At 43.0% G+C, this 18,597-nt stretch overlaps 1 protein-coding gene across 1 annotated transcript in view; it reads left to right on the top strand.

Annotated features, from left to right (window-relative positions):
* MYO9B (myosin IXB) overlaps window positions 1–18,597 on the top strand; it is a gene marked incomplete at its 3' end in the record, with an annotated part of 99,197 nt that overhangs the window by 3,086 nt on the left and 77,514 nt on the right. Inside the window, exons 2-4 of the mRNA XM_018568204.1 lie at window positions 5,162–5,402; window positions 6,972–7,121; window positions 7,566–8,425. Coding sequence (XP_018423706.1) covers window positions 5,162–5,402; window positions 6,972–7,121; window positions 7,566–8,425 — 1,251 coding nt within the window. The remainder of the gene's footprint in view (window positions 1–5,161; window positions 5,403–6,971; window positions 7,122–7,565; window positions 8,426–18,597) is intronic.

Raw genomic sequence — 18,597 nt, 5'->3', positions numbered from 1 at the left:
TTTTTTTTTTTTTTTTTTTTAGCCTAAAATGGGCTTTCATGTGCGTTTTGTGTGTTTTTGATGTGTTTCCATGAGTTCCAGTGCATTCCAGACCAGGGAAAATGAGACAAGCAGTATTTCCTTTGTCTGGTCCGGAACGGACTGCGCTGTTGTGAACGGAGCCCAGAAATACCATAGGGATACATTGGGATGCTTTTTTGGTCCGAGAACAAATTAACCTTTCCATCTCCCAAGCATGTAAATATGGTAGTGCCTTCATACCCCACCCTTTGTTCCCCAAGACATTAGGCATATGCAGACTAAACGCTTCTCTTGTTAATAACGAATACACTTTTTTTTTTTTGTCTGTCATAACTGACAAAAATTGTCAGCCGAGCATTGACTGCAACTAAGCCCTCGTTCACACCTGAACGTTTTGTAGCGCGTTCTACGCTCGAAGAACGCTCTACAAAACGCTCAAAAATATAAATTGCATTGGAGTCAATGGACTCGTTCCCACCTTGCCGTATTTCCGCCCGTCCCGAACGCGCTACAAAACGGCCCACGCCTGAAAAGGTACAGTTACTACTTTGGGCCGTTTTGTAGGGCGTTTTCCATTGGAATACAGCCAAGTAGACTTTGGAATCGCGCAACTTTTTTAATCGCGGTAAAAAAACGCGCGACGGTCGCGCTTTTGCAATACGCCTAGGTGTGAACGAGGGCTAATTGGCCGCAGTCACTTTTGGGGTATTCTGACAGAAGTGGGTGGCAGCTGTCCGAGTACAGTAGCCAGCAAGGGAGATTCAAGCATTTTTTTCTGGAGCATGCACTACTTTTTTTTTTTTTCCACTGCTGCGTTGCAATACATGGCTGTCAGGAGGTGTGTTGGAGTATCATTCAAGTGAATGGCAATGCAACACCCCTAGCGCACGGTACCACACTCTAGGCCAGAGATGTCAAACTCAAATACACAGTGGGCCAAAATTTAAAAAAATGCTCCAAGTCGAGGGTCGGGCTGGTTCACACAGTATAATACCGTGATCTATACAGCATATCACACAGTATAATACAGCGGCATATACAGTATATCACACGGTATAATAACAAAGCCTGTACTTTTAATAATTAAAATGCATGATGCATAATTACAATAAAACATTTTTTTTCTAACTTTTTTATTTACTTTCCCTTTTAAGAAATAGCCTAAATATTTAAATAATAAACGCCAAAAACAGACATTAAATAGTTCAGAGCATTTACAACAAAATAATTTACTTCCAAAAAAAGTTTTTCTATCTGGTGCCCGCTTCTGTGGATTCTTCCCCTGCTTTCTCTCCTCATTGCGCAGGAGAGATATCAGTGGGGGATCAGGAAAATCATCAATTAGAGATGTTTTAAAAAATAGTTTTGTCTATTTAAATTACAGTAAAAAGTGTATGTGGGGGGGATGCTCAATGGGGACAGTATGGAGTCCATACTGTCCCCATTGAGCATTCCCCCCACATAGTTTTATCTATATTATTTAAATTATAGTAAAAATTATTAGATTACATACTAGTGTGGAGGCTGGTGGTACACAGGTCACAGATACTACTATCGGTATATCACTCCCCTTCTTCTCCATCACTTCTACAGCACAGAAGAAGTGATGGAGAAGGGGAGATATATACTGACTGACAGTGTCGCAGCACAGTACCTGCAGGCTGCAGCTCTCCCGTCTGTGTTGGATCCTGATTCCCTACAAGGAGCACCTCACGTCATCTGGACTGGACCTCGGGACCCCCCTTAGCCACCTCACGGCCTCCCCTCCCTTGTCACGCTGTGCTACTGCCAGGCTGCGTGCTGGGTATTGCAGTCCTCTGGCCGGCGGCAGCTCTCAGGCTCCTCAGTCCCATGAAGATCGCCAGCGTACAGGGCCAGATCTAATGATAATTAATTATCAGGCTGGCCCTAAGGCAGAGTTTTTATTGATTGTGTGCCTGAGAGTTGTTCTAAGTTTAACTGTTCATATTTTCCAGTGGTTTCTGTATATGATGACACAGGAAAGGGTGGCTGTAGCTTGATCACAGCTAAACTCTACAGCTGTTTAATGTGCATTATTGGTAAACCATTGTAGAATAAGACAGTCATTTTCCAAAGCGAATTTTCTTCTCCTTCGTGCTATATAGTTACCACCAGTGATCAGAAAATGCCTGTAAAAGTAGTATGTATGTAGGAAGTTGCAGCTACAGGGCCTCCAGTCCCCTTACACTGTAGCAAATGGCTGAAAGATGTACCATTTGAGGAGTGTTGGTCATGCGCCGCACATTTAAAGCTATTTACTGTACATTTTGAGTTTGTGTGCTTTGGAATATCATTCAGACATCTGATGACCTCAGCATGACCTGGCAATGATTCAGTCTGGCAGGATGTGTTCAGTGTCTGATGTAGAACAAGAATTATTTCCTGACACTCTTTTGTGTGCTTTCCAAAATTGTAGTAGTAGTTGTGGCCAAGCAAGGAAAAATGTACCATAGTCGAACTAGAGCTATATTTTCTTGTGTAACACAAAACAAACGTTAGCATAAGCACAAGATATTGTCAGCACAGGAACATGTATTTGAATTACTTTGATGAGAGCATTAGATCATATTTAGAAAGTGTGCGTGTGTTACTTCTAGCAATAGACTTCATCGGCTCTGGTCATCTTGCTAGGGACTAGCTTTTATTAAAAGAGAACTATGAGGTGAGTCTTTTTCACTCAGCCTCATAATCTGAGCCGACCTGTGACAATGAGACTGTCACAGGTCGGCTCAGTAGATCGGGAAGTGAGCGAACACATACCGGCGCTCGCTCACTTCTCGATCCTGTGCCGGCAGAGAGCCGTGACGGGAGGGACTGGATTCCCCCCCTCCGATCCTCCAGCGCTGACTGGCGGAACGGACGAGGGATAGGGCGGGTACTGATGGCTCTGCCTCTAGATAGGCAGAGCCAGCTGTCACTCACGCAGCTGGGTGGATCCAGACATAATTGTCAGGATCCGTTCCGACTGCGGCGTCTCAGTATACCGCGAGCTGTAGCTCGCGGTATACTGAGCTTTGGGTGACGGGGGGACGCTAGTTTGTGTCCTCCCGTTACCCTTAGGAGAACTATGGGGAAAAGCCCTAACCCCGTAGTTCTCCTTTTTAAGTGGTCACATGCAAGTCCTGTAAATAGAGGGTTAGTCTGTGGTGACATTACTTGAGGCTCATGCTGAGTTGCAGGATTGCTTCGTTTATGGGCAGCTTTAGGACTTGTTCACACCAAATGCAGACCAGATCTGCATTAGTTTCTGCACACGCAATGCAGTGGGTTTTGCTGCGTTTTTGATGCATTCCGGGCCATTTTTGTAAAAAAAACAAAAAAAAAAAGGGCTTTCAGTGTGTTCCAGGGCGTTTTGCATACGTTCCAGAGCAGGAAAAATAGAGCTTGCTGCAGTTTTTTTTTTTTTTTTAACATGCTCTGGAACTGTGGTGTGAACTAGAGCACAAAATACCATTGGGGTACATTGGACACAGTTTTGATCCGTTCTGTAACTTCTCTGCTCTGCTCCTGGAACGCGCTTGGTGTGAACTAGCCCTGAGCAAATTTCTGCTCAATGAGGGGAATTTATCAAAACTGGAGAATCTGTGCATGGCAACCAATCGGCTTCTCTCTCTCGTATTCAAATCTTAACTGAACAAACTAGAGAGAAGCTGATTGGCTGCCATGCATAGCTGCTCCAGTTTTGATAAATATCCTTCAATGTGTATTACAAAGAAGAAAGTGCTGTGAAACTGCATAGCAAAGTATGTAGAATAGTTTTTCAGATGGTTTAGTACTTTCATCTTTACTGACAAACAATTTTTGTAGTCAAGGGAACCTTCTGTGTATTTCAAGCATTCATACAGAAAATAATAGCATCTTTCTGGTTTTCTTGTTAGAAACATAGTACTATGCATCTTGCAGCAGTCCTCCTGCATTCCCCTCATTCACATGGATTTTCACATCTGTATGGCATGCACACCTGTGCACAGACCTGCTCCTATGGGGGACAGGTGCAGCCTGTGATTCCGGACAGGATGCAGCTGCGTGCCAACCTAAACCTGCAGGTCTGGGTGCACGCACTTGAATGTAGACTGTCTGTGTCCAAGTGCATGCACCTGGACCTGCACTGATGTTGGTCAGCCATAACCTGTCCTAGGAATGTACACCAACTAAAGGTCACCGTACAGATGTGCACATGCATGTAATTGAGACCTAAAACTCTGACCATGCAAGACTTCCAAAGTAGGACCTTGTAATTCTGTTACTAGGTTTATTCCTCCAAGCACTGTGTAAATCCTCCCTGGGTCATAGAAATAGAAATCTTGATTTTATTAGAATAATCACACTAATCGCACAACCTCAGTGCTCAAGCAGTGGCAGAACTACAAATCTACAATATGTGTTATCCCAATTTGGCTGCAAGAGTGGAAATATACTTTAGGCTGGCCAATATGTAATACAACTGATTGTACAATCTCTTCTAGATCTACCGTCAACTATTTTAGTGGAAGGACCTGCCTGATGTATTGCACATTTAAATGGACCGTTTGGGTTTATCCAAATATTGCATAGTTTTGTTAACTGCAAAGGGGCTTGTAGAATGATTGTACAGCTTTGGGATAATGTTGGAGCTTTATGAATTGAGCCTATAATGTTACTTTTTTTATTTTTTTATTTTTTACATCAAATATCCCAAGATAACATACCTTATTGTTTTAAGCAGTATGCAATAAACCACTACACTTCAGTGAAAGTATTGCACAAACTGCTGTTCCACATACAATGTTTTATATACACTTGGGAAGTGTAGATACTTCTATCAAGTTTTAATGCTGTCTGTGACCCCATTGGGGAGATTTCAACGCTCTTCCTGTCCCTGCTTATAATGGAGCAAGAAAGCAGGACAGGAAGACCAAGAAAGAAATAATATCCTAGCAGAGTTTGCAGTCTTTCGTACTGTAATTTTTTTTTGTGGTAGCTGGTTCCCCATTTGGAGATATTTCCCATTACTTCCTGTGACAGCAGGAATCAAAGGGAAATCTCCACAGTGTGGAAAAAAAAACCCAGACAGAGAATGTATTCTATTCTCACTGTGTCCAAAGTTTAACCGCTTCCCGGCCGGCTTGTAATTAATCAGCCGGCCGGGAGCTTCTTGGATGTGATATGCCGTCTAAAGAGCCCCGCCCATTCAGATGCGCCGAGTGGGAACCTGTCAAAATTTGTAAAGGGCAACGATGCCTGTTTACATACAAGTGATCCTCTGGCTGTAGACCCGGCGGATCGCTTTTCTGAGGTGCTGGTCTGTGCGCCCCCTCTGCTGGTCCCGAGCTCCGTTGTGTCTGGTGCAAGCCCGGGACCAGCATGTGGCTCTTTGACAGGTGATCAGAGGGAGCGCAGTACACGATCTGCCTCTGATCTCCTCCCCATTGGCGGAATGCGTGAAGTCATGTATATTGCCTCACTTCCGCATTCTTGTGTCACTCTCCGGCTTCAGAAGCTGGGGAGAAACTTCTTCGGGGGTTCCTAGGTGACATTAAGGGTCTTAAAGACCCCTGATGTCTCTATAAAGAGGACCTATCACACAGGGGGCTTGATAACAATACCGTTAAGTGAAAAAAAACAATTTCACACCTAAAAAATAAAAAAAAAAAAAAAATTTTTTTTTAAAGTCCCCACTCCCACATACGCGCTCACAAATGCGCCAGGTGCTCATACGTGTGAAAATTACGATTGCGCCCATTACGCCGCATATGTTACATGTGAATGAGAGCAATAATTCTACGGCCATTATTCACTGATAACACTGGACTGATGAGCAGTAAAAACTTTTAAAGCATCTCCTGTGGCCAATTTTGGGTGTGATCGTTTTCTGCGACTTCGTGGGTGTGTGCAATTTTAAGGCTTGACATGTTTGGTGTCTATTTACCCGACGTGACCCCGTCTTTTATATTTTACCAAAAGATTGGATAATAACTGTATTATAACATTAATGTAAACAAAACTTTTTTTTTCCGATTAACTTTTTCCTTAATATTGTAAAAAAATTAAAACCCCCAGTGGTGATTTAAATAGCACCAAAAGAAAGCTCTATCTGTCCCCCAAAAATAGTATAAAATTAATTTCAGTACAGCGTTGTATGATGGAATAAATGTCAGTCAAAGTACTGCAGCGATGAACACTGAAAAATGTCCTGGACAGGAAGGCGGTATAACACCTGGTCTTTAAGTGGTTAAAAACAATTGGGCTGGTGTTAGGCTTTAAATGGTGGTCAAGATATAGCAGATATACAATTAAATAATAAATAAAGATACATTTTTTATTTAATTTGTTGTGTGTTTTTGTTTTGTTTTTTTGGAGCGTCTTGTTTCCCATAGCTCATCATTAGTCCATTATTATGATGCACATCCCCCATTACCAGTAAGGATGGAAAGAAAAAGGTGAGCCAGAGTTCAGGTTCGGACAACCATGTTGAGATTTGCATACTGAACACCCTGGATTCCCAAGCTATGCAGTAACTCTGGGAGACAAAACTGTGGATACATTCTGTCACTTCTAGGTGCCTGTGATTCATATCTGCCATCATTTTTACCATTATTTAAGTTGCCTTCCAGTGCACTGTAAAGCCCAACTCCAGCCAGAACACTTTATTTTATTTCTCATTAGAAAGGGTTTGAGTCTTAGTTGCATTCTTTGCTGCCTGTGTCTTTATTGGAAAAAGATCCACTCATGTTCTATTAAGAAGTGATCGAAAATTTCCTCTAATGTGTATATGGACAAAACACATTGTCACTTTTTAGAAAGGGGAAGGGTTAGGACATTTAATAATGTTTTTTTTGTTTGCTATCTGTGCCTGACCGTGGTGCAATGAATACAGCAGGGGATCACTATTTGAATAAACTTCCATGCTTCTTCCTTTTGGAGTGCATTTGCTGTATATTCCTGTAAAGAAACCACTTGGGAGGCCAGTGACACCAGTTATGATGAGTTCTCCGCTTGTGAGATGCCTCCAATTAGCATATGGAAAATGTACTCGGAATTATCATCTTCATTCACATCAGAGCCTTGGCTGTCGCAGATATGCCAGGTTGAAAATAGAGGTAATGCCTAGAAGCAATTGGAATCAATTAAATTATTAAATCTACTCAATAATCTGAAATATAGGCATGATCCATGGCTGAAATAAGAGGAATTCTCATTCAAACCATTCCAGCGTAAAAAAAAGTTTAAATGTTTTATTTACATGTATATCGGATGAACAGCTCTATTGCAATAGCATCTGACCAAGAAGCCAGTTGTTTAAATGGTCCACGTATGGACCATTTAATTGTTATGATTTGTGTAAGTGTAATAATCAGAAATAAGAGAAATCAGTGTGTATATTATATTTGTACTTTAAGATTCCAGTTTATGATGTATTGATATGCATTATTGTACCTTTTTTTTTTGTTATGTAAAAAAGTTGAATATGTGTTTTGTGAATGGCCAGACACATAGCTAAAATGTTGTTTTTGCCTTTCAGTCAGTGAATGCAGCTTTTTGATGCACGGCATGTTGGATTCAGGACAGGCGCAGAATGAGTTTAAAAAATGACACTGGACATGAGAAGGCGTCTTACAACCTATACGTTTATCCCCAGCTCGCTGGAGAGGACTCAAACTGTTGCACTGTTCTGGCCACAAAAGAATCATTAGCTTCTGATGTAGTCAAGAATGCAGTTGCTGCTCTTGGTCTGGACACTTCCAAAACTTATGTTCTGGCAGAGGTGAAGGAGTCGGGAGGAGAGGAGTGGATCCTGGATCCCAATGACTCCCCAGTACAAAGAGTGCTTCTGTGGCCACGTAAGGCTTTGGACAGGCACCCACAGGCAGAAGGGTACTATTTCCTTCTACAAGAGAAGAACCAGGATGGGACCATTAAGTATGTCCATCTGCCTCTTGTTTCAGAAGAGGAAAAAGCCAGGAGGCTTGTGGAGCGCGGGTTTCTCCCTCGATCCCAGGAACATTTCAATGACTTGTGTAACTTGCCCAAACTAACGGAGTCAGCCATCTTGGGAAACCTTAAAACCCGTTTTCTAAAGCACAAAATCTATACATACGCAGGAAGTATCCTTATAGCCATCAACCCATTTAAATTCTTGCCCATCTATAATCCAAAATATGTCAAAATGTATGACAATCACCAGCTCGGCAAGCTAGAGCCTCACATTTTTGCCATCGCGGATGTGTCTTACCATACTATGTTGAAGAAGAAAGTCAACCAGTGCATAGTTATTTCTGGTGAAAGTGGCTCTGGAAAGACGCAAAGCACCAATTTCCTAATACACTGTTTGACAGCACTGAGTCAGAAAGGACATGCTAGCGGTGTTGAGAGGACCATACTAGGAGCAGGACCTGTGCTTGAGGTGAGATTGTTGTAAAAACTTTTTTAAATGCACTCCTTTTTTTTTTTTTTTTTTTATTTCTTATAAAGAGCCTGTTATACTTTGTCTTTTTAATCGTAAGCTTTCACTTTAAAAAGATGGTAGTTTAGAAGAGGTGCTGTGACCAACACCTCCAGTTTCCCCCTTCTACCACCTTTTTATAGATTTTGTTTTGATTGTAAGGCACTTTATTTATATTTGTTGTTGTTGTTGTTTATGATTTTTTATTATTTAAGTTTTTCATTAAAGGTTCTTTTCATGAAAACAAACAAGTCACATCACTTATGAGACACAAGGATCATACTGACTATGCATATAACAAACACACAATATCAATTGACATGTCAAAAGACAAAGTAGTAAAGTGAGATATCAGCATCCAGTGTTTGGAATTTTGACATACTAATGCATCATAGCAGGGTGGTTCAGTAATACTACAGAATGCCCACTGTTTTCAAGATGCATATCTGTGGACTCTGTGGCAATTAACAGAAAAGCAAAGAAACATAGACCCGGCTTTCTGGCCAATCAGGAAGCTGGGGGGTGGGTATTGACTCGCCACCTGGCTTCCTGGTTGGCCAGTTTCCCGACTAATCAGGAAGACGGGCGGCGAGTCATTACAGGCTGCCCGGCTTCCTGATTGGCTGGGAAGCCAGCTCCATGCTCCTTTGTCACCAGGGAGCATGGAGCTGGACTCCTGGCCAATCGGGAAGCCGGGCGGTGTGTACTGACTCGCTGCCCAGCTTCCTGATGGCGGAAGTACGAGTATTCGCCCAAATACTTGGTCTCGGCACCGATACTAGTAACGGTATTGGTGCATCCCTAATCACTTGTAATTCCTTGAACTGTTTTTAGACATTATAGGTCTACCATTCTGGCCAGACTGACTAAAAGCAGTGGGCTCTGTATGGCTAGTTTGTTTAGATTTAGCTATGTATGATAATGCTTTAGTATCATACCTCTTTTTTTAATTGAATGATTTGATGATTTGTTTATACTTTTTCATGCTTGTTTGCTAAAAGTATTTCCCTTTTTTTTTTTTTGAGTAAAAGTGAGGGGTTCTTTAATTGGCTGTATAATTAGCTCTGTTGCTGGCATCATATGCTTTTGTCTCTCATACCTGTTTTCCCTCAATCATTAATCATTGCTCCATTTTTCACTAGAATTTCTCAAATTACATCACCAGTGAAATCTTGCCTGTGTGTATCATTTATGAACAGAGGAAATGGATGTTCATGAAATTACTATCCTAAGGGCAATCTACTAAAGAGTCTTAATTGCTCCTTCCGGGCTATGTTCCATTAGGTCATCCATTTTTCTGACTATTGTTCATGTCAACGAGCATACATATTTAATGAGCACCACATGCATTAATGTAAATTATGTGAGCAGCTTCAGTGCAGCGGGCCATGTAAGTACATTGTGCTAATTTTGTAAGCCTAAATTATGATGTGCCTGGATCAAAGATCCAACACATCTATCAAGTCTTGTTTCCATGTACAATGAACAATAGAATCACCAGCACTCCGTAAATGAAATAAAAAAAAATAATCAATTTATTTGGACTAAACGTCACACATATCGCATAATCCAACGTTCCGGCACCACGCAGGGTCCCTTCATCAGGGCAGAGATGTGACGGACGTGGGATTATGCGATATGTGTGACGTTTAGTCCAAATTGATTTTTTTTTTTTATTTCATTTACGGAGTACTGGGGATTTCTATTGTTCATTGACTGTTGTACACGGCGCCATCTGTGATTGTCACTGCAAGCACCACTATTTTCACTTGTACCGGAAGCGCTGTAAGGAGTGCAGGGGGACCTACTGTTTTCTGGAATTGTTTCCATGTACAATATTTATTTTATTCTTTCTTTAAGTTATCTCTTTTGTACCTAGTTTTTGAACTTTTTCTTTTGCAAAATGTGTTGCAAAGCCTGCTTGCTTTATTGTATTTCAGTATTAATAATTATAGCAAAGTGTACCTAGTCTTTGAATGGCTACTTAGGAATGGAGTGTTTGATTTAAATGTGTCATTAGTTATATGGCTTACCCAGTATTTTCTCTATTTTTGCACAAAAATATGCACTATCCACACCCTTCGGCTCTACACACTTGTACCATGGCATCATTCATTCCAAAAGCTGGGTCTGTACTACTATGCTTGTTCATGTCCTGTCATGGGTACAAACCAAACATTCCAAAGAAATTGTGCCACACTGGGCCAAGGGCTTGGCCCGGGACCTTTTTTCATGCAGAGTTTGTGCAGCACAGGGCAAGGTCACACACTGAAGATATCTGGAACAGGGCTGAAGGTTAGTATATTACAATATTTGTTACATTGAGGGGAAGAGTGCCTGCATTTTAAAGGGCAACTAGAAACAGAAATGCGAGTTCTGAATTAATTGCCTGCCTGCATAGTCCAGGTTCCTTACTACTCTTGTACACAATATTATGTATCGTATAGATCAGCGTTTTTCAACCACTGTGCCGCGGCACACTAGTGTGCCGTGAGATATTGTCTGGTGTGCCGCGGCTTTGGCTCACAAATAGACCAATCATACCGGTGCGAGAGCAGGGGACGCGGGTCGGCAATGGAGCCGCGACGAGAGCTGGGAGCGTGGAGCAGCCGCCATGACATAGCTGGGGCCGTGGAGCGGCGGTGACCGGGTATAGAGCGGTGATGCAGCCGCGTGACAGAGCAGGGGGGCGTGGAGTAGTGACGGCGTGGAGAAAAGATGAAGCCGTGACAGAGCCGGAGGGGTGGAGCGATGAAAGGTTCTGTCACGTCTCCAGCTCGGGGGGAGGAGCCGGTGACGTGACAGGAGCTCTGAGCCGTTACAGAGCCGGAGCATTGATAGAGGCAATTCTGCCAGCATCCCTCAGAGGACCCCCCTTTCTGCAGGTCTTGTCACGCTCCTAGCAACTGGGAAGGTGAGGGGGTTCTTTTCCATGACACACCAGCAGTGTGCACTTGACTAGTGTAAAGAAAAAGAAAAAAAGTGGGGCTTTAATGGTGCCAAAAGACAATTCTGAATAAAAATGTCTTTTTATTTGAGATATGTATACACTTTACACTTTCAACCCAGGGGTGTGGTGCTTAAATACTCAGGCCTTGGCCAGCACTTAAATGTATGAAGAGTGTGCACTAAAGTTTAATTTTTTTAACATTTTCTAATGGTGGTGTGCCTCGTGATTTTTTTCATGAAAAAAGTGTGCCTTTGCACAAAAAAGGTTGAAAAACACTGGTATAGATGAATGGAACCAACTCTGGAATTTTCGAGATGTTCTCTAGACTGCCCCATTTATGTTTCTGGTAGATAATGGTACACGCTTAAAGGGCTGAAGATAAACCGCAGGGATGTAAACAAAGCTATGGGCTTCATTTTTAGCTCCCTTAGATGGTGCTGATGAGTATAGGATGTTTTATAAATGAAGCCCTTAGGTCCGGTTCACACCTGGGCGTTTTGTAGCGCGTTCCTACGCTCTGCAAAACGCTCAAACACCGAAATCCCATTATTTCCTATGGGTATTAAGGACTCCTTAATGACTGGTAGGATCCCCAGTGATTGGCGGAGGGCTACGGTAGTCCCAATATTCAAAAAGGGGGCAACGTGCCAACCTGGGAACTATAGGCCGGTCAGTCTAACATCGGTAGTTTGTAAAATGCTAGAGGGCATAATAAAGGATTATCTGGTAGAATTTGTTCAGGAAAACGGGATAGTTAATGACAATCAGCACGGGTTCAGGAAAGACCGTTCCTGCCTAACTAACTTGCTAACTTTTTATGAGGGGGTAAGTAGAGATATGGACGGAGGTAAGCCGGTGGATGTGGTATATCTGGATTTCTCAAAGGCTTTTGATACGGTACCACACAAACGCTTGCTACACAAGCTGAGGGCTATGGGCATAGATGAGGTGGTGTGTACGTGGATAGAGAACTGGCTACGGGAACGTGTCCAGAGGGTATCTGTAAATGGCACCTTTTCAGACTGGGCTAGTGTAATGAGCGGTGTGCCTCAGGGTTCTGTGCTGGGTCCCATATTGTTCAACTTATTTATTAATGACATCGGGGAGGGTGTTAACAGCGATATTTCCGTGTTTGCGGATGACACCAAAATAGGGAGGGTAATAGACACGGACTTAGACACTATAACATTACAGGAGGACCTGGATAAAATAGGGGAGTGGGCATTAATGTGGCAGATGAGGTTTAATGTCGATAAATGCAAAGTAATGCACTTTGGAATTAAAAATAAACAAATGGGTTATACAATTATGGGTATGCCGCTGGGGAAGTCAGAAATGGAGAAGGATTTGGGGGTCATTGTAGACCACAAACTGAAAGGTAGTTTGCAGTGCCAGGCTGCTGTAAACAAAGCTAGCAGGGTCTTGTCCTGTATTAAAAAGGGGATGTATTGCAGGGACAAGTCTATAATTTTGCCACTTTATAGATCATTGGTTCGACCTCATCTGGAGTACGCGGTCCAGTTCTGGTCACCAGTACTAAGAAAAGATGTCCTTGAGTTGGAAAAAGTCCAGCGAAGGGCAACCAAACTAATTAGGGGTATGGAGGACCAGAGCTACGAGACGAGGCTACTAAATTTAAACATGTTCACATTAGAGGTGAGGAGATTAAGGGGGGATATGATTTCCATGTACAAAATGTTTAATGGTGGTAGCAACATTAGCGATAAACTGTTTAAAATTAACTCCGTTACAAAAACTAGAGGCCATCACCTAAAATTGATGGAAAAAAAATTCCAGCACAAGGGGCGAAGGGGGTTCTTCACAGTAAGATCAGTTAGGGTCTGGAACTCACTGCCACAGGCGGTGATTTCAGCAAATAATGTGGAATTGTTCAAGAAACTTTTGGACGATTTCTTAAGGGACCGTAATATACAGGGGTACGGGTACTCCTAGAATGAGATCCTAATAGGTTGGACTTGATGGACTAATGTCTTTATTCAACCTCAAATACTATGTAACTATGTATGTATGGTTCACACCTGGGCGTATTACAGGCCGTATGAATGCGCTACCAAACGCCCTACGCCCAAAGAAGTACAGGAGCTTCTTTGGGGCGTTTTTGTCGTGCGTTTCCATTGAGATACAGCCAAGTAGCCCTCGAAAACGCGCGTTTTTTTTCAGCAAAACGCGCGACCACGAAACGCGCATATTCGATACGCCTAGGTGTGAACCCAGCCTTAGTCTTTGTACAGCCCAGGGCTTTCAGCTACAGGTTGTCTGCTGCTGAGATGGGGGTTTGGTATGCCACACTGGGTTTGGTCTGTTCTTCCTCAGCTTTGTACTTGGCAAGCAATTTAAATGGTTCAGGGTTCTATACAAGGCTTTATAAAAAATACCCTATATTGCCAAAAGTATTGGGACGCCTGCCTTTACACGCACATGAACTTTAATGGCATCCTAGTCCGTAGGGTTCAATATTGAGTTGGCCCACCCTTTGCAGCTATAACAGCTTCAACTCTTCTGGGAAGGCGTCCACAAGGTTCAGGAGTGTGTCTATGGGAATTTTTGACCATTCTTCCAGAAGCGCATTTGTGAGGTCAGGTACTGATGTTGGACGAGAAGGCCTGGCTCGCAGTCTCTGCTCTAACTTATCCTAAAGGTGTTCTATCGGGTTGAGGTCAGGACTCTGTGCAGGCCAGTCAAGTTCCTCCACCCCAAACTCGCTCATCCATGTCTTTATGGACCTTACTTTGTGCACTGGTGTGCAGTCATGTTGGAACAGGAAGGGGCCATCCCCAAACTGTTCCCACAAAGTTGGGAGCATGAAATTGTCCAAAATGTCTTGGTATGCTGATGCCTTAAGAGTTCCCTTGACTGGAACAAAGGGGCCAAGCTCAACCCCTGGAAAACAACCCCATACCATAATCCCACCTCCACCAAACTTTACACTTGGCACAATGCAGTCAGGCAAGTTTCGTTCTCCTGGCAACCACCAAAGCCACACACGTCCATCGGATTGCCAGACAGAGAAGCGTGATTCGTCACTCCAGAGCAGGGGTAGCAAACCAGTGGTCCTCCAGCTGTGGGGAAACTACAAACCCCATGATTCATATCTCTGCAGGAGTCATGTCTGTGGCTGTGAGAATGTTGCAATGCCTCATGGGATTTGTAGTTCCACCACAGCTGGAGGACCACTGGCGGCTACCCCTGCTCCAGAGAACACGTCTCCACTTGTCCAGTGGTGGCGTGCTTTACACCACTGCATCCGACGCTTTGCATTGCACTTGGTGATGTAAGGCTTGGATGTAGGTGCTCGGCCATGGAAACCCATTCCATGTAGCTCTCTACGCACTGTTGTTGTGCCAACCTGAAGGCTACACAAGGCTTGGGAGGTCTGTAGCCATTGGCTCTGCAGACAGTTGGCGACTTCTGCGCACTGTGCGCTTCAGCATGCACTGACCCTGCCCTGTCATTTTACGTGGCCTACCACTTCATGGCTGAGTTGCTGTTGTTCCCAGTTGCTACCACTTTGTTATAATACCACTAACAGTTGACCGTGGAATATTTAGTATCAAGGAAATTTCACGGACGGACTTATTGCACAGGTGGCAACCTATCGCAGTGCCACGCTTGAATTTACTGAGCTCCTGAGAGCGACCCATTCTTTCACAAATGTTTGTAGAAGCGTCTGCATGCCTAGGTGCTTGATTGTATACACCTGTGGCCATGGAGGTGATTGGAACACCTGAATCCAATGATTTGGCGGGGTGTCCCAATACTTTTGGCAATATAGTGTATATTGGCACTATAAAGTCATACATAAAGTGAGATATGAGACTGTTTTCATAGAGAAAATATATAATTGTCCCTTTTTAAGTACAATCCAATGTAGAGCAAATAATTTCCCCTCCACAGTGTGGATTTGCTTTGTAAGTAGTTCCTGTTTCACAACAAAATTCTTGTTCCTCCGTCTGTTTCACATAGTATTGTTCATATTCTTCAATTTTTTCTTCCTGACCATGTAATGTAATTTCTCCTGGTTTCTCCTGACAATAGACATTTTATAAAACAGTTTTTTTTAAAGGGACGATTTTACTAGTAGATATTTCAATTTTTTATTTTTGACTGGCATTTTCATCACGATTCACTTCTCTGAATATTGAGAGGCTTAAGGAATGTCGCATTATGTGCTTGGAGATCTTAAAGAGGAACTTTACCAATATCTTTTGAAATGACTACAAATACACCTTTTTAGATCCCTTTTCACACGGGTAGTCCGATCAGGTTCGCCTGTCAGTTTTTCAGGCTGACCCAATTGGGTGCCCAATGTAAGTCTATGGGCAGCATTGTGTAAACAGACGGGAGTCTGTTTACATCTGGTTACCCCCCCCCCACTCTGGCCAGGTCCGGAAAAACAAATGGATCAGAGATCCATTTTGCCGTACCTGATCATTCCGTATTGGGGGCCATCTGATGTAAACGGACACATGTCTGTTCGCATTCGATTCTCCATTGACAAACATGGGTCCTGTAATTGTGGTTTTTCCTCCATCGCAAGATGGAGGAAAAAAACTGGACAAAAATGGATGTTACAGCTGTGACATCTGCTCCATACTGTGGTGATCAGGAAAGGATCCATGCACCTATCCTCTCCTGATCAGCCCATGTGAATGGGTCCTTAGAAATTAGAGGGGAGGATTTATGGGTGGAGACTCAGAAGATATGTTGTAGTCCTTCACATGAACCAGTGTCAGAGGGTGGTTGCTTTGCCTCTCCATGGTCCCTATGTGTGCTGAAAAGTAGCCACCCTCTGACAGGAAGTTGTGGCTAGAGGGAAAAAAAAAAAGGGTTTTGGAGCATTTAGAGCTGAACAATGACAAAAAAAGGTACACAGTCATTTCTTTTTAAAATGTAAGTTATTTTTATTTAGTGTTGCTTTAAGTAATGACAAAATGATTTCTGCTGTACAGGAAACTGGAAAATCCCAAGCTTATTGACTACATTTCCTTTTTTGTATGCAGTTTGTTTACTTGTCATTGAATAAAATGTGAAGGTAGCTTAGACAGGACTTGCTAAGACACGTTTGAACACAGGAACACATAGTGAGTGATCAAAAGTGGTGTCAGTGTATACAATAGACATAATGCTATTCTAATTGTATTAAGCCCAGTATATCAACTGTGATAATATTGTGATATGTGACCTAAAAGTGCATTATATTTGCTTTTGTGACTGATTCTCTTTAAACTGATCATTTTCACATTTTAGGTGAATATATAGATTGTACAGTGTTCTATTCTCCATTTAAATGTTGCACTTTTGCACAAAGTTCAGGAAGGCAGACAAGCAAAATACATACCCTCCCCTTCACTTCCCCTATGCCACATCATGTCTTCTACAAAATTACAGGTTGGAAAGCACCTCTAGGTAAACTCTCTGGCTTCTTTGTTTAAAAAAGATGCATGTATGTCAGCGACATTTAGCTTTTAAAGAGAGCCTGGACCTGTTGTAATTTTATGTTTGAGGTGTTTTTTCTTAGACTGACATTTTTCTGTAAAGATGCTATTGGAGGTTATTAGAGTTTAGATAGTGAAGTGTTCATGCTTTGGATAAAGTTGTGAGGAAACAGACAGGAAGTGAGACTGTAGCAGTGCTTCTTCAAGGTTCACTAGAATATTTTTTTTTGTTTTGTATTTGTTTTTGTTGTTTTTTTAACCCCAGAGTAGCTTTTGTTGCATTTACATGCACTGCAACTCAGTCATGATGTGTACTATGCTCATTAGCCAACATTGATTTTGGGCTCTCTATGCAATAGGAATGTGTAAAAAAAAAACACATTCCACTGCATCTGGTGTGAATGGGCCCTTATACACATACAGCATCGTGTGTTAATAACTTGGAAAATTGCAGGCATTTCCATGCTTTCTCACAGTTTTAACCTATATTAATGCAATATGTTGTCATGCCTTTCAATGGAACACAACGCACACAATACCTCGAATGTAAGTTACAGAAGAAAATGGTGCACAAACCTTTTCTATTCTTCATCGCTGTACATATGCAGCACAGTCATCTGAACAATGTACATAGAATTGGAACAGCTTTGGCTATCTGCATTGTTCTGTAAGAAAATGCATGAACATGAAGAATCCATTAGAACTGGATGAATTGCAGGTGCCAGGTAACCAGGGAGCCCTAGCCCTAGATCTCGCAGAAGAGAGTACGGATGCGCCAAAGGCCGCACCCTCAGAGGTAGACACAGCTACATTGTAGTGTCTAATGAAGGTATTTGAGGACGACCAACTAGCCGCTCTGCAGATGACCTCCACCGGAACCTTAGCGGAACCCAAGACGTAGCCAGTGACCACCGGAACCCAAGACGTAGCCAGTGACCTCGTAGAATGAGCCCTAATCTCTTGCGGAGGGGGAAGACCCGCTGCTTTATAAGCGCACTGGATAGCCTTCACTACCCATGTGGATAAGATCCTTGTGGAAGCAGGCGATCCCTTTTTCGGGCCTCCGGGCAGTACAAACAACCGTTCGGTGGAACGAAAGCTTTCCGTTCTCATCATGTAAGTGGAGAGTATGGTGACTACATCCAATCTCCCAAGATACTCATCCCCAGAAGACAACACTTCACTCCTCAGGGCCGGGAGGACCGACACCCAATTGAAATGAAACACTGAGGACACTTTTGGTAAGAATGAAGGAACAGGTCTCAATAATATCCGGTCTTGAAAAACTTGACAATAAGGCCCCCTGCAGGAAAATGCTTGTAGCTCCGAGACCCTCCTGGCGGAGACAATTGCGGTGATAACTGACAGGAGGGTGAGGTGAAATAGAGAACATGAAGCTAGCGGAAAGAATGGTGCCGTCGACAGTGCCCTCGGCACTAAGGGAAGGTCCCATTGCGGAAAAAGTGCCCTCACTGGAGGCCTCAACTTCATGGCTGCCTGCAGGAACTGACGGACAACAGCATCATTAGCCCAACGACACTTAGCGCCGATAAGGCTGAAACTTGGACCCGAAGCGTGTTGTAGCTCAGACCTGCATCAAGAGCTGACTGTAGAAAATCCAGGATGTTTCCCACTGACGGGTTATCCGGCTGCCACCCCCTCTGTGCTGACATGGTGAGGAACCGCTCCCAGACGCGGTGATAAGTTGTCTTAGTAGATGGTTTAGT

The sequence above is a fragment of the Nanorana parkeri genome, unplaced genomic scaffold, assembly GCF_000935625.1.
Source record: "Nanorana parkeri isolate BGI_ZX_2015 unplaced genomic scaffold, ASM93562v1 scaffold1154, whole genome shotgun sequence".
In the NCBI taxonomy this organism is placed as follows: Eukaryota; Metazoa; Chordata; class Amphibia; order Anura; family Dicroglossidae; genus Nanorana; species Nanorana parkeri.
This window is presented reverse-complemented; position numbering and strand designations above follow the sequence as displayed.